The 15,722-nt window shown below is 40.8% G+C and overlaps 1 protein-coding gene across 1 annotated transcript in view; it reads right to left on the bottom strand.

Annotated features, from left to right (window-relative positions):
• LOC145996711 (uncharacterized) overlaps positions 1–15,263 on the bottom strand; it is a 41,489-nt gene extending 26,226 nt beyond the window's left edge. The window contains exon 1 of the mRNA XM_083133232.1: positions 15,200–15,263. Within this exon, the coding sequence (XP_082989358.1) occupies positions 15,200–15,263 (64 nt within the window). The remainder of the gene's footprint in view (positions 1–15,199) is intronic.
• Positions 15,264–15,722: the final 459 nt, after the last annotated feature.

Below are 15,722 nucleotides of genomic sequence, written 5' to 3'. Positions count from 1 at the left end.
GGTCATCGCCAATTTCAAATTCCATGCCGCAGTGGCCTTGTACTGAGGGTGTTAAGTGACTTATTGAGCCACCCTGTATAATAGGCAAATGTTCGGGATATGTAACAATCCAGGGGCGTCTTATTTAAGTCACGACAACGACAAAACATAAGAAAAACGATAACAAAGTAAAGTTCTCCCCTGTGCATAGCACCACGCCATGAAGGCGTATAGGGGGTGTGGGGCGATATTTGGGATTAAATATTTACATTTAATGTGTTACAATACACAAAAGTTATCAACACACCCGTCATCTTGTGGCGGTGCACCGGTTGCGAAACACAGTTTTAAAGAGAGGGCAACGGCGCCAAATAATAAGAATTAAAAATATTTCACAAAGCTTATTCAGAATTTATTGTGTGGTTGTTTGAAAGATTGACAAATGCTGTGGGGCAACAGGTGACCTTCAGTCAGACACTGTCTCAACCTCTCCTGACGAGCGCCGGTACATTCTTTGACCGGGAGGCGATTGTCCGGTACCCACAAAGTCTACGCGGATAGAAATCATGTGTATGCGCTTCCCCTTTCACCGCACCACCACCCGAAAACGCCCCCCTTACTTCCGGGTACCCATAAGGACGATAAAAGCAGAGCGTGTGGGTGTGTAACGCGGACGCGATTTTTCTGCCACCTGGTGGGGAAAATAGTAAGCTCATCTCACACGTCTCACTGAAATTTTCCACCCTGTGGTGACACGTGATAAACAAAAAGTCTAAGTTAGGATGTCAAGCGTCAGGTTCTTGTATTTATTTCCTATTAGGTAATTCCATTATCTTTCATCAAAAATTCATAAGCAGTGATGTCAGGCTTCTAAGGGTATTTTCGTAACGATTTCCTTGTGGGGACCGGATTTTGGTCCGCACAAGTCGGTGTGGTCCCCACAAGGTGGATTCACAACTGACGAGTGTCCCCACAAGGTAGCATCTGCAAAAGCACACACACACACACTCACACATACATACCCATCAATGCAATAAAACCAGAACAGTGAGGTAAAATAAGGTTTTTCTTTTCCGACTGAACTTTCAAGGCTTTTGCAACCCCCCCTAATCAGAGGGTCTGCGGACGCCCATGTTTTTGAGGGCCGGTTCAGTAGATTATAGTGCACGCTGAATGTGCACAGAAAATAGGGTTTCAAATGTAATGAGTGGCTTTGCAAACTATCTGCGGAGACTGTATTTCTATAACCATTCTCTTCCATTCCCCAGGAGAATTCAATAAAATAGTTTAATGTAGATTTCAGAAAGAAGTGGCACGCGACACGCTTAACTTGGAAACCAGCATTCAGAAATAAATGCAACCTTTTGTATAATGCGACAGGACAAGCTGTATGTGTCGTCCGAATTGGGCTGTATGTCATGGTATTGTGTTGGTCTGTTGTTCACAGTGAATGTTTTGCTTTAGGGAGATTTCTCACCGAAGTGACAGACGACAAGCGAAACATGTTGTTTAGAAATGGACCCTTAGTAATCATTGAACCTTTAAATAAGAAGAAGCACGATAAGCTGCAGATGTCGCTTGTAGCTTGCGTGTCGCTCTGATTGGCCTGTTTTATCAATACCGTAGATCATGTCGCTTCGTGCTCTTGTTCGCGCATGCGTGGTGAATGTCTTGCTTTAGATTGAATGGTCTAGTGTAGCTTGTCGCTGCCTTATGAAATCGCCATGTTGCTAGTCCTCTGCCGCTTAAAGAGCCTCCAGTCCGAAGAGTAACGCGACAAGCGACACGCCTACGTACTCAATGCAACGTTTCGAAGTGGTGCAGCACGAAAAGCTGCAAATATCGCTTGTCGCTTGGTTGTGTCACTCAAACTGGCTATTTTCTCAATGTTGTGATACCTCCGTCGGTTGTTTACGCATGCGCGGTGAATGCTTTAGTGTATTGGATTAAAGAGATCCGTGTCTCTTGTCGATGTGAAACCTCAAACGCATACAAAGTATGCAAAGTATAATTTAGAAGACATCAATTAGGGTAAATATGATATTTTTTCCTAAATTTTACAGTGGGGCTAAACCCTTTAAATACGCTAGTGACTGCACAGCAGATAATCTCTTCCTTAAATTTTCCGCGAGAAATAATCTTCTTTCCCCCTCGTAATTCACTGCACCGAGGCAAACACTGCAAATCCAAGCTAATTGGCGCCGTCTAGTGCATTACACAACTCTATGCCCGATTCGGTATGGCACGTAGCTGTTTGCATGCAAGAAGAAATCATGTGATCTACAAGAATTGTGATTGGTTGGACAAGATGTGCAATGTTGATAGGTACCCACAACGGATAGAAATGTATTAAAATTACAACACTTAACTCAGACAGGCGATATTGGCACAGGTTCCAACAAGAAGAGTAGCCATTTTTTCGTGAGGAAAACTGTAAAAATGAAAATTTTCAAAAAAGCACGGTGGTATTTGTAATCATGTGCGTGTTCTCGACATTTTAAGATGAAGTTGATTATCCTAATTTATCAAATTATATTGGTACCAGCAACATATTTACATTCACTCGGTCCTTATAAGACCACGTTTACACGCGTGCGTGCGTTGTGGGGAGCGGGGGGAGGATGTCCACATGCGTCCATGCGCAAATACGCGTGGAGCTCGAATTTTGTACCCCCCAAATGAATAACGTTCCAGCGGCACTGCAAGTTGTTACTGTTGAGTGTCAGTATTCAGAATGCCCCGCAACTCCACCCTGATGCGTGGATTAGAACAGGCACACCAATACATTAAACAAAGATTTAATGACTATACAGACAAGTACACGATGTAATGCAAATTCGTCCGTTGAATGAGTATCTACAACAAGAAGATCTTACGACGACTGCGAGCCAACTCCCATTGAAGGTTGTCAACTACCAGCGGAGAAACTCGCTAAATTCCATCTTGAAAGTCACCGGAAAAGCGCTAGGGAAAGTGAAACATCACCAAAAATAGCGCTAGGCCGCTACATAAAAAGAAAGTGAATTATAGCATAACATTGGAGGAATCGATTCCTTTAGGTGAGCGGAACGAAAGGAATCGAATCCACAAAAGGAACGACTTTTCCCATCACTAGTTTGACGTTTGTTTGGTGAGCACTGAGCAGACGACGGAACTCCGCTCCTTCGTGGAAGGGAAACCCAGCTGTACGTACTACTGTTGCCAACTTAGTATTTTGGAGCAAGGTTTGTCCAAATCACGAATCACACCAAGGAACTATATTTTCGTCTATTACCTAACTGGTCTCAGTTGTAGTTAAATCCAGCCTTGGCTTTGCAGTCTACCTCTTAGTTGCTTCACAGAAATTGTATTCCTATTTAGGCGGGATTTAGCCCTAAAGTACAGCGCCCAAAGTCCTTCCCCGCTCTTCTTGCCTCTTCTGGTTAGAGGATCTGCCTCCCTCTTCGCTTCTGTCGGCTGCAGAAAAAATGTCCTAGGCAATATATACTCGACGGCAACGGTGTTCATTAACGTATTTAACAATGTTGTCATTTTATTGAAACAACTTTTTAATTCTTTACATTTTGCTGTTACCTGCTGTAACCAGTGGCGTCGCTAGGCCCTTTTTGGGGGGCTTCAGCTCCCCCAATCCCTCGATAAGCCCCCCCCCCAATTTTTAGCTATTATTACATACAGTATTTCCAGAAAACATATTTGAACAATTGTTAATGCAGGAACATACCTCTAGATACATATTCTGGGAAAGAATCTTTTCGTTGTGACATAGTTTTTTTTTTAAACCACGATCTTACATCTGACACGCCATGTCTTTAGCTGGCAATTGAAAACGTTCGCCGTCATTTGTTCTATTTTCACAACGGTTACTACGCGAGGAAACGGTAGTGGTGCGTTTTGTGTTACGGAGTTTGTGATATTGTGTGTTTGTTATCAAAGCTTTTTGTGACATTTACTGTTGTTCGTACAACAATGGACAAATTGATTATTCGAAGTAAGCGCCTGAAATCGGAAGCTTTAAGCGAATGCAGCACAGCCACAGAGTGTCTCGATGAAGACAAGGTACCTGCTTCAACTGCACCAGCAGAATCGGAAACATGTCCTCCCACTCCAAGTTCATCTACAAAAGAAGTCGAGAGTTTCATCACTTCAGATTTAGGCAGTAAAAGCGAAGGGCCTAAACAACTTTTCTTTCCAGATTTCCAGGTAGTGTTTTCGGTAACCAGAATAGGTGTTTTAATGAAGTATGGTACAAAAGTTTCCGGTGGATTGAGTACAGTTTTCACTGAAGTCATATGACAGATACTCAGTTTCCGCAAATAGATTTTTTTCGGGAAACAAAGGGATGGGGAGGGGGCTTAAAAGATTGGTACATAATTTTTTCATAGAATGAGGTTTCAGAGGTGTGCGTATAAATTTAGGGCTAAAACTAAGTACAATAAATTGTACATCTATGAAAGAAATTTCGGGTTTTATGGACGTCATAGACGTCCTCAGGATTTGTTCCAGGGATTGTGTTATTGATAATTTTGCAAGAAATTCGAACCGCAGAGTACAGCTGATACATAAAGACATAGTTCACCAACATTAGAAAAACAGGACAAGAATATCCATGTGTTTTCATAAAAATTAATGCAGTAAGTCTATGTTAGTTTTAATTCCTTATGTTTGTTATATGTTAGTGCCTTATTAATCACTTTGCTATTTTCAAACATTAAAAATATTTACAATAGTAGTAAGTCATGTATCTGGTTGCAGCCCCCCCAAAGCAGATGGCCTAGCGACGCCACTGGCTGTAACACCGGCTACTTGCACGCCACGCCTCTGGTGTGAAGTGATTTTACATATTATATGTGAATTGGAAATCTTTAGAATGCGTCTGGGTAGAAACTTGGGGAACCTCCCGCAAACTAGAAGAACGGGAATTCTTACACCCACAGCGGAAATCGGGAACTTCCCGAGAGCTGAACCTGAACTCATTGGCGCAGGGTTGCCGATTTGCTGCTTTTTACACCAGATCTGGTGTTTCGACAACTCGAGCTGGTATTATCTTTTTGAAATTGCGCCATGGCGAAATTCTGGTGGGTTTCTTCTTCAGATTTTCTGGTGTAAATTCTGATGCGAAAAATTGCATGCGAATTTTCATATTGTAAAGAGTTTCAATGTCTTTATTGTTCATGAAAGCTTCGTCGGGAAAGTACCAAATGCTGGGAAATAGTCTCGTGATCCCCAAGAGACTGCGTCAGCGTCACAAAGTCATGCCGCACTTCATGTCAGCGATGCTAATTTGGAGCTCTTAACACCAGATCTCGTGTTTTGAGACGTGTCGGAGTGGTGCCAACTTTAAATTTTTTGCGCTAAGGCTGAATTCTGGTATTTTGATTTTCTGTGTAAATTCTGATGCGGAGAATCTCATAGTTTTATTAAATTTGTAATGCGATACAATAGCTTCGCTTGGGAATTAAAAATCGACATTAATGCAGTGCAATTCATTTGTAACTACGTACTTCAAATATACTGGAAAGGATATTATTTATATTCCAAAGTGACAACGATGTACATTTAATATTCTTTCATAGACTTAGATCGCCAGGTTGTTCCCAATTTTATTTAGTTCGTTTCGCACCCTCTTGACTTCGGCGCCCAAGTCAACTGCAACCCCTCCCTCCTTCCTTACCAGTAGCTATCTACGGCTTTCATCACAATTCCATTTTATCACGGAAAGTTCAGATGACGATTTTGATGATTGCTATATAATGTAGGATGGAGTTTTGTGCTGACGATGACCTGGTAATATTAGTGTGTGTTAATTACACACTGGAAAGGGTGGGCCCATTCAATGTTGTTTTGCAGCGTTTTACACTTCGCGGTTGCACTGCTCAACAATGTGAAATTATACTTTACTTTGAAAGGAGAAAATTATCATCATGCATTTTATTCCCATCCCATTTATTATTGATACTCGTATTAGCTATAACAAATAGTAATCACACTGAAAGCGATGGAAATAAAGCTCAGAAAAATATTCCAAGTGGTAAAACAAAATGTCTCAAAGAGGCCGATTGCGTGTAATTGATTCGTCGACGTAAATATATCAATACCGGGTTTTTAAAAATATACGTTTCTTTTATGTCGTGAACAAGAATGGTTCATAATCCATATTTTCTTTTTACCTTGTATCTATTCTTGATAAAGGTTGTGTAATGAGAGGGAAAGGGGTAGAATAATGAAAAATGTAACCGTGGAATGTAATTAATAAATTAAATTGTCATGTATGCCAAATTATTACTGCGCTTTTCTCTCAATGTAAATGTATTTTTATCAACTTCAAATACATAGTTACGTCCGTTTTTTTTAGAATTCGATGTTCTTATGATTCAGATTCAGATTTCAGCGAACATTTGATTTTACGAAGCGCAGGTGCATTTCAAACACACCCGCACCCTTACCTCTTTTCAGGCTGTTTGGTCCAGTGTTGCCACAATATGAGGGCACAATTTCCCTTTCCAAGGGGCAAAATTTTCCTTTTTGGACCAATTTTTCCCTTCACCTAAGCAAATTATATGATAATAATAATTAGTAGTAGTAGTAGAAGCAGCATTATTAGAGGTGGTGGAAGCAGTAGTAGTACGTACTTAAGTATTCCGTTGGTCCATGTTCGATGAATAGTAAATATTTTTTTTAAAAAAAAATCACATTTCACTTTCACTTCCTGGCCAGATGTCCCAGGTTTGAATCCTGGTCAGGAATCCATTTAAAAATCGTTAATCCTCATCGTTAATATTTATCCAAAGATGCATAAAAGCAACTTACAATAAACTTAAAGGAGCAGAAACAAGTAGGAATAGCAAAATAAATAAATAAAATAACATAAGAATGTGGATATGAAATTAGCATAAACTGTAGTAATGTAGAGCAAGATGACCTTAAAATTTCCCTGAAATTGTGGTATGTCTTGCTCTTTTACTTTCTATCACGGTATCTTTCTCTCAGTCGCTCCTTTCCTCATTATTGCCTTATGCAATACACATACATGATACTCTGGCTACTAGAGCCCACGTAAACTCAAAGGTGTAAACTCCATTTTTGTCCCTTTTTCTTCTTACTAAAACGGGTCAATGTCACATGACAAATAGTGTGTGATTGAAACATTGTGTTCCAGAACTAACTTTACAGCTTTTTCATTGTTATTTTATGTTATTTTGCGAAGGGCCTCGTCCTTTATTTTTCTGCTTCTTACCATTCTCAATCAAATAGAATGTAATATTTCAAAATTTTGTACTAGCTGTGTTTCATATTATAAAACAAGCAAATATTTTAAATGGGAAATGGACAGGAAAAGAGGCAATTGTAACTGTTACAACTGCCCCAATTAAATGTTACCTTTGCCCCACCTGACGCCATAGTGATTGATTGATTGATTGATTGATTTGCTTTATTTTGCTTCGCTTTTTGTGCCACTTTGGCTAATGTGCAAAGATGGGGATGAGTGATGATATGATGAAATTGATGAATGGAAACTTACAAACATCCTGGCCTCCCCGATGGCGCAGTGGCAGCGTCGTCGCCTTGTAATCAAGGGGTCCCGGGTTCGATACCCGGTGTAGGCACAAGTGGTTCGGATCCCACTTTAAACTGTAGGTCCAGTCCCAATTAGCCTTACTGTGCATAAAGTGAACTTAAAGCAACAAATCAATCAATCAATCAATCAACGTACAAACATCCTGCCCAGGCCGGAATTCGAACCCGGGACCCCTGGCTTTCGTAGCGTGATATGCTAACCACTGAGTCACGGGGCCCGGCTTGACGCCATATTGTTTGCGGGCTTGCAGCTACTAACCACGACCACGACACCAGAGATTCATATCTATATTAACAAATACATAAAATAAGGCGTATTGCAATGGTATAGACAAACCTTGATCAGACGACATCGAGAAATTACTATTAAACAATAAAGCAGTGCTTTACGTTTTTACTTACATGTTGAAATTTGGAGAAGATGCGAGTAATAGCTGCAGTAATCATGACATAGGCAACGCCACCACATGAGACACTCACGACTGAGTTCTTCTTTCTGCAGATGCCTCACGACAGGAGCACAGTAACGAATGCTGCATTTGCTCTGTGTTACAATTGGCCCCGTTCTCCACTACACCCTGGACTGCATTTTGCAGACTAACGAGGCTCTGGCACCTAGACCTGTAGCCACGATAATCCTCCGTGGGACTCATGTTGGGTTGTCTGTTTGTGTTTGTGATTGTCCTTTCACCCATTTCACGTAATCCTTATCCGCATTTTATTTTTGCAGATACAGATAAATAATTTGCAGTTGGAATGTAGCAAACATTGTGTCATTCTTCCAAACACACTACTTTGTGTGCGTTATCAATATTATTCTTAGTAAAGTATTTGAAATGAAGACTAATTACTTATCTTATGTTGTTGTAAGAAAAATTCTCCCCCACGAAATTTTTGGAAATATCTTAGGACAAAATTATTGGTGAGGGGAAATCCCTCACAGGATTTCGCACCATACTTTGCATGTTCACAGGACAAATGCATTCCACTTGTGTGCGAAACTTTCAACCATAAAAGGATCAACGTGTTAATTTTTATTTATGTACTGCAAAATAGCTTACTCTAGTGGGATATATTACACGTACTGCCAATTTGAAAATGGTTACGTGACAGAGCAGATAAGATTTTATGTCGAACAATAAAAAGAAATGCGTCTTCCGAGGCTGCAAGTAGCTTCAATCATTTGCATCGCTTCAAGAACTACTAATGAAGTACGGTGATCCAAAGCGTATTATCTCTGTAGCACTGTTTGAACTGCACAAGGAAAATCTGGATATATTTGGCACTAAAGAAGTAATGGAAGATTGCACTGAAAATTGTGATTGAAGAATATCCACATTCGGAAAAGTCGAGTAGAAGTTGAAAGTATATGGTACGGGTGTCCCAGAAGTCTTTCCCTGATTACAAACTTTATTCATATCCGCTATATGCAAGGTGTAGAGATGTGAAAGGGATGCCAAAATGTTGGAAAACTAACCAAGTTTTTTGTTGCAGGTTTGAGTAACGTCGCTATAGTGTAGCAGTGTCAGTGCCCAGAAAACCGGAAATGTTCACAAATCAGGAAAAAGCTCAGCATGTGCTCTGGTATCTCGAGCCCCGGTCACCAATAACAGTGCAGAGGAACTTTCAAATGTACAGAATTCTTTCGTCTAGAATATCTGCCATCAATAAGTTGGAATTTATCTTCATTCCCAAATCCTGTCAAGTCCAAGAAATATTGTATGGAAAAATGCCACCCGATGTCAAGAGCATTAATTCCGGATTCCTTGGCACTGACACTGCTACACTACAGCCACATTACTGAAACCTGCAACAAATAAACTTGGTTAGTTTTCCAACATTGTGGCCGCGGTGACTCAGTCGGTAACGCGTCTGACTACCATGCTCAAGGTCCCAGGTTCGATCCCCGGCCAGTTCAAATCCGGGAACTTTTCTAACGATGGAAGCGGCCCCGGCGCCCACCCAGCGTTGAATAACATGGGTACCTGGGGGAAACCCTGGGGGGTAAAGGCGGTCAGGGGCGTGATGCTGATCACATCACCCCCACTCACGACCGGATCAAGAAAGTGTGGGGCGTTACCCCCATACCCCCTATACGCCTTCATGGCGTGGTGCTAAGCACAGGGGAACATTTTACCTTTTTTTTACCTTTAGTTTTCCAACATTTTGGCACCACTTTCACATCTCTACATTGCATATAGCGCATATGAATAAAGTTTGTAATCAGGGAAAGACTTCTGGGACACCCGGTACTTATACGATGCGTAACAAACATTTGAAAAAATACGCGCGCCCGCTTTTGTTTATTTGAAGTCCACTTTATGCACAGTAAGGTTAATTAGGACTTTACCTAGAGTTTATAGTGGGATCCGAACCACTATGTGCCTGCATCGAGTATCGAACCCGGGACACCCTGATTGCAAGGCGAGGGCGTTACCGTTATTTAGCTAATAAAGTTCGATGTGCCCTGATACATAGGGCCGTATCAAAGTTTGTGGAGGCCCCTGGGCAAAATGTTTTGTGGGGTCCCCATTCTTTTTAAATATTCTTTTACTAGGAGCTTTATTACCTAAATATGTTAACCACCAATTTTCAGCAGTTGAAATGGTAGACCTGATTTTAGAATCAGTAATCATTCACAATCAAACATATAGCAGATAGGTTTTCAGGGAGAATAGCGCAGTAAAATAAAGTTACAGGACGAAAATTGTAGCGCTATAGCAGAAGTAAAATTCTGCGTCTAAATGTCTACTGTAGGCTATATTATGAAGAGTGAACACCGTAACTGCAATATATAGTAAATACTAAGGGGGTTCAGACGGAAACAGAGAACTGAGCAGTAGACTCTACTCACGCACATAATTTATTATAAATGATATTATTTACAATTAAGAGTAAATATGTCGCTAAATATGCACGGTCCATCTGCTGGACAACTACCGACAGGTTCATTGTGGAAATTGCAGTAACTACACTTTCTTCAAGAAAATTCCCAAAGGCTTAACACTTTTCTTGCTTTTTTCGCCGAAAATTCACCTACTATATCATCGAAGTCCAAATCACGAAGAAATTCATATTCAATGCTTAATATAAACAAAGATTGGATAAGCGATCCTGTACCATGGCAGCAGGAAGCCTGTTTTTCACTAATTTCATTTTTGAGAAAGCGCTAGTATCTCCACATTTTTTCCCTAGAAAAACTCACAGTTCTAATACGATATTATTAACGAAAGAAAGTTATGTACTTCGTAGGATTATTTATTATCTTAATCGTATCTGAGAATTGATTTTTTGAATAAGTGTGCCTTATTTCCACACCACATCCAAATCAATCCATGGTATAAAGTATACTGAGCTTCAGATATCTACAAACAGATCGACTGAGAGCTGTGCTACAATTGGATCCAGAAGAGTGTAGACATACGACAATATTGAATTTTCATTTTTATTTTTAAAATACAACTTCTTATGTAATTTTTCACAAGCATAGCCAGCTGGTTATTTTTTTTTGTGAGTCCCTTCACAGTTTCCTCTTGGTAGGGGCCCCGGGGCAATTGACCCAGTTGCCCATAGGTTAATCCGGCCCTGCTGATACATGTTTTTATGTTTTCAGTGTACCTACCCGCACACGGAAAGAAATTGGTATTCATACTTTGCTTAACTTTGCCCCCCTAATATCGCTAGAAATCGGAACCTATGTTTTCCGGTGCTGCTTTGCTTGCTTGATTACTTGTTTTAATTTTTTCGCTCTAAGTTCTACCTAAATGAAACTTTTCTCAAACATATTTTTGATTTGGTTACATTTTCCATTTTACCATCCCATTCTTGTCTCGTGCCGACCCTCTGCGATTTAGTGGTTAGCACATCGCGCTACGAGGCCAGGGGTTCCGGGTTCGAATCCCAGCCCGGGCATGATTGTTCTTTGTAAATGTTCATCAATTTCACCATATCAACACTCACTCGTCCTCGTTGTCGCGATTAGCCTAAACAGGAAGAAAAGCAACGTAAAATAACAATTGCACAACCAGTCTTGTCTCGTGTATTCTTAACTCTCCACTCTTTTTACAATGTGCTTGTAACGTTTGTCCCTTTGGCATGTGTCCAAACCTTACGTAAAAAAAAAAATTGCTAGTTCAATTTTTTGGCATCGAGAGCGTTACGCCTCTCGATTGCTCTCTCTGGTGCTGCCCCTGGCGGTGAATTTTTGCAGCTTATGCCTGCTCGGAAATCCCGCTGCACCAGGTAAGGCAGTTCGCCCTCAGCTTCTCTACATAGCACGCCCACTCCGAACGGCTCGCTTCCGTTGCGATCCACGTCATCTAGGCCAGGCCGGCAAGAGTATACCTATCCAGGACTTGTAAAATTTGACGTCTGCCACGCCGACCACCAAATGGGGAGAAGGTGATGAAACGAGTGCAGAGATTATAGTGGAAGGATGGCCAAGCAACTTTACGCGATTTGAACATTCGTGAGTAGGTATGTACAAGAATCTCTTGACCGTGAATTTGGCAATGTGAACAATATATACCTTTTATTAATTTTTGCATCAGTGATTGGTCCTCGCGTATTTTGCCTTTTTTGTAAGGTGAACCTTTCGTAGCGTTACAACCTAGTGCATATTTTCGTTGGCGCACGACGGCAAGGGCAAAACAAGCAAAACGAAGCATAGAATATAAAACTAGTGTGACTCAGCATAATTACGCGAACCTGGCCGTTTGTAAATTGGCGTTCGCAATAATTGCAGAAACTGTGCGTGGCCATTGTTTATGAACCTTTTGAGTAAAAAGACCTTTTTTGTACAAAAAATTGGATTTTTGAACTGTGCATCGGAACTTAAGGTTCCAGGTCAAATTAGACTTTTCTCGTGCGACGTCCAATGTGGGTGCATTCGTGCTTGAACAAAAAAAAATAACGCAAGGACATAGAATAACTACGATCCCTTCTGTTCCTTTGTTTTGTCTTTTTCTAGTATCCCAATAATAGACATATCCGCATTGAGGTAGCACTAACGATGCATTTTTAGAAAGTGGGGACACAAAAAGTAGAGTATAATGGGTAAAGTAAAATAAAGGCTCGTTTTGGGCCGTGTGTTCGATTGACTAAAAGGTTTGTCGTACGTGGTTATCAAAGCCCGTAATGTGCGTTGTTTAGAGAGGCAAAACCTCTGCACGAATTATTATTGTTATAGAGTCAGTTGGCAAAAGATACAAATATTGGTTAAATGGAACTGCACTTGGTAGTTTGCTCTTGATTGTTAAAATTGAATGGTGAAACTATGTGTTATGTTAAATAGAGCGCCGGACGCTCGAATTGTTGGCAGTGAATGTGTGTTGTTTAAATTACTCATAGTAGTTACACCTTGGGTATGTTTGTATTAAATGAATGATGTACTGAATAGCAATCAAGAATACATTTGAGCTGTTAATTAAATTTGTGTGAAATCTTAATTTCTGTTACTGCCTTCTAAACGGCAAGAATTGCGAAAACAAACAATCGGTTACGAGATAATCCATAGTAACTAAACGATAGAATTGGAGATAAGCCTGCCGTCTTTTGGGTCGTCTTTTGGGTTGACAGATATAATAGTCATAACAATAGAAACGAGAAAGAAAATTATGTTGGAGGTATATTAAGGCAATTTTACTTTTTTTTACAGCGAAGAAGGCAGGTACTGCTATTCACTGTCGAACCCTTTTGAAACTTATTGCGCACGTTGTGCGACGTACGTGAGTTTCTTTGTTTTCAGGGCTCCTTCCCTATTTGTCTCGTGCTTCTTGCACTCGTCGCTCGTAAACTCCTGCGTCGTTGTGCCGGAAGTACAACACAAAGAAAGGAAGTGTACAACTTGTAGCCTGTAGAGCGGGTCTTAAAACCTTTTTTTTTAAGATGAGTGGCCGCGAAGCCGCTTCCAGATAATTACCGCGTGCTCTCTCATCAAATCCTGCTCACACGCCACAAATTTTGGTAGAAGAGCATTGGTTTTTTTTTGTTCCGATCAATCAATATACCTTTTTGTTATAATTGAAATGAAAATTTTTTTCCCCTCCCATTAATTCCCCCCCCCCTTTTTTTTCTTGTCCTTTTATACAAACTTTGGCAGCAAAGTTTTGGTTTCTTTTGATCCATAATTTAACTCTATATTTTTTTTTGTTAGTAATATTTGCCACGAAAATTTTTTTTCCCTCCCATTCATTTATCCCCCTTTTTTTCTTTCGTGTATTTTTTTTTTCCCAACCATTTACAGTTTTTGCCATTTCTTTGGTTTTGGTAGCCCCTGAATTAATCATTGACTTTTATTTGGTGTTTAGTTTTTTCTTACTTTTCACTTGGACCGAGTGTTTACATATTTCAGGATTTCCGTGTTTTTGTTTTTTTTCTGTTAGCAACATGACATTTGATATTCCTCCTCCTTATGCTCCATCCCCTTTACCTCCACCCTCCCCTTCAACATTGGATTTTGTAAGTGGTCTCCTGTTACCTCAGCCACAAACGCCCGTGCGCGACCTTGTACGCTTCAATGCCTTCAAATTTCTTTTTCAAGACCTGCCAGTGTTACACGGACTAGATATCCCTCTTTTATTTACCTTTTTTCTCAGACTTCATAAGATAGTTACCTTGGAATTGCTTGACATTGAGTCGGTTTTGCTATGGGGCTTGCAGTACACCTTGACCCCCCTTAAAGAGATTTGGCTGGAGGGCCTTTTACAAAAGTTGCCTTGGAAATTATTCAAGTTAATGATTTGGAATCGGTTGATTCCACATTCTCTATTGTTGCCATTTCAGAACGAGGTTTTACATCGGGTGCAGCAACCCGGTGAGAGTTTGTACTCTTTCGTTCGCGACATCTACGACGCTTATCAAATTCTCCCGGTAGAATGGTCGGAGTCACAATTATTAGGTACCATTATTGAGGGTATAAATTTTCCAGCGCGTGCATTACTTTTGGGGCACTCCCGTCCACAAACTATTGGGGATTTACTTCTTATGGCCCAAAACATTTGGCAGCCGGAATTGAAGTGGAATCTCCAACGCAAACCGGATAATGTGGACAGTTTGACACATGTGCCTTCGGTAGACGATTCCTCAATCCCTGATATTTCGCCCCATCAACCAGTTTCTATTCCATCATGCATGCCAGCGGTAGCGTCATCCACTAGGTTGGGTCAGGATTCCAATTTACCTTTGGTTTCCGGTACAACACAGGTGGATACCCCTCCCTTTTTACTTCATGCTGAATATCCCTTTTTGTTTGAAGGTCACTCAACACCCACAATGCGGGTGCTTCTTAATCAACAGCCTGTTTTGGCGTTACTGGATACCGCTGCATCGGTATCTATAATTTCTTCTTCCTTGCTCACTACCCTTAAAGGTTCTTTTCCCATTTTTTCTGACCAATCCATCGAATTGAGAGATGTTACTAATCATTCGTTTTCCTTATCCTCCTTTTGTTATCTACCTTTGCGACTCGACCGTCTTACTTGGCAATGGCGCTTTTGGGTGTCGGATGCTCTCCCCTTTTCAGTAATTTTGGGCACGGATTTTTTGGTCCATACCAAGGCGACCATTTCTTTTGAGACGCAACTTTTATCTTTTCCTTTTCATCAGGAGGGTGTACCTATTGCTTTCCCTGAACTTACTCAGTTACCTATCTCCGAGGCCCTTTCGGGTTCCTCCTCGAGTTCGCCGGAAACTTCACATGTATCCGTCATTACCGATCCTCTTCCTGTTCACTTAGATAACCAATCCTTACAATCATTGTTACTTCAATTTCAGGATGTGGTTACGGAAAAGGTTGGTACCTGCACTTTGGATCCGGTTTCGATACCTGTAATTTCAGATATCCCCTTTCGATCAAAACCCTTCCAACTTAATCCTGTTCAAACTGATATAATGAGGAAACAGATTGAAGAGTTGCAGGCTCAGCGCATCATAGAGCCCTGCCGGTCATCTTACTCCAGCCCGGCCTTTCTGGTTCCCAAAAAGAACGGTACTCACCGTCTAGTATGCTCATACAAGAACCTTAACCGCCTGATAGCGTATGATCAATTTCCACAACCGCGCATAGACTTATTGTTTCAACATCTACAATCAGCGGCGGTATTTTCTTGTTTGGATCTCTGCCAGTCGTTCCATCAGATACGGTTGGATGAGAGAAGTAAAGACTTGAC

Source organism: Lepisma saccharinum, chromosome 13 (genome assembly GCF_977018435.1).
Source record: "Lepisma saccharinum chromosome 13, izLepSacc3.1, whole genome shotgun sequence".
Classification (NCBI taxonomy): Eukaryota; Metazoa; Arthropoda; class Insecta; order Zygentoma; family Lepismatidae; genus Lepisma; species Lepisma saccharinum.
This window is presented reverse-complemented; position numbering and strand designations above follow the sequence as displayed.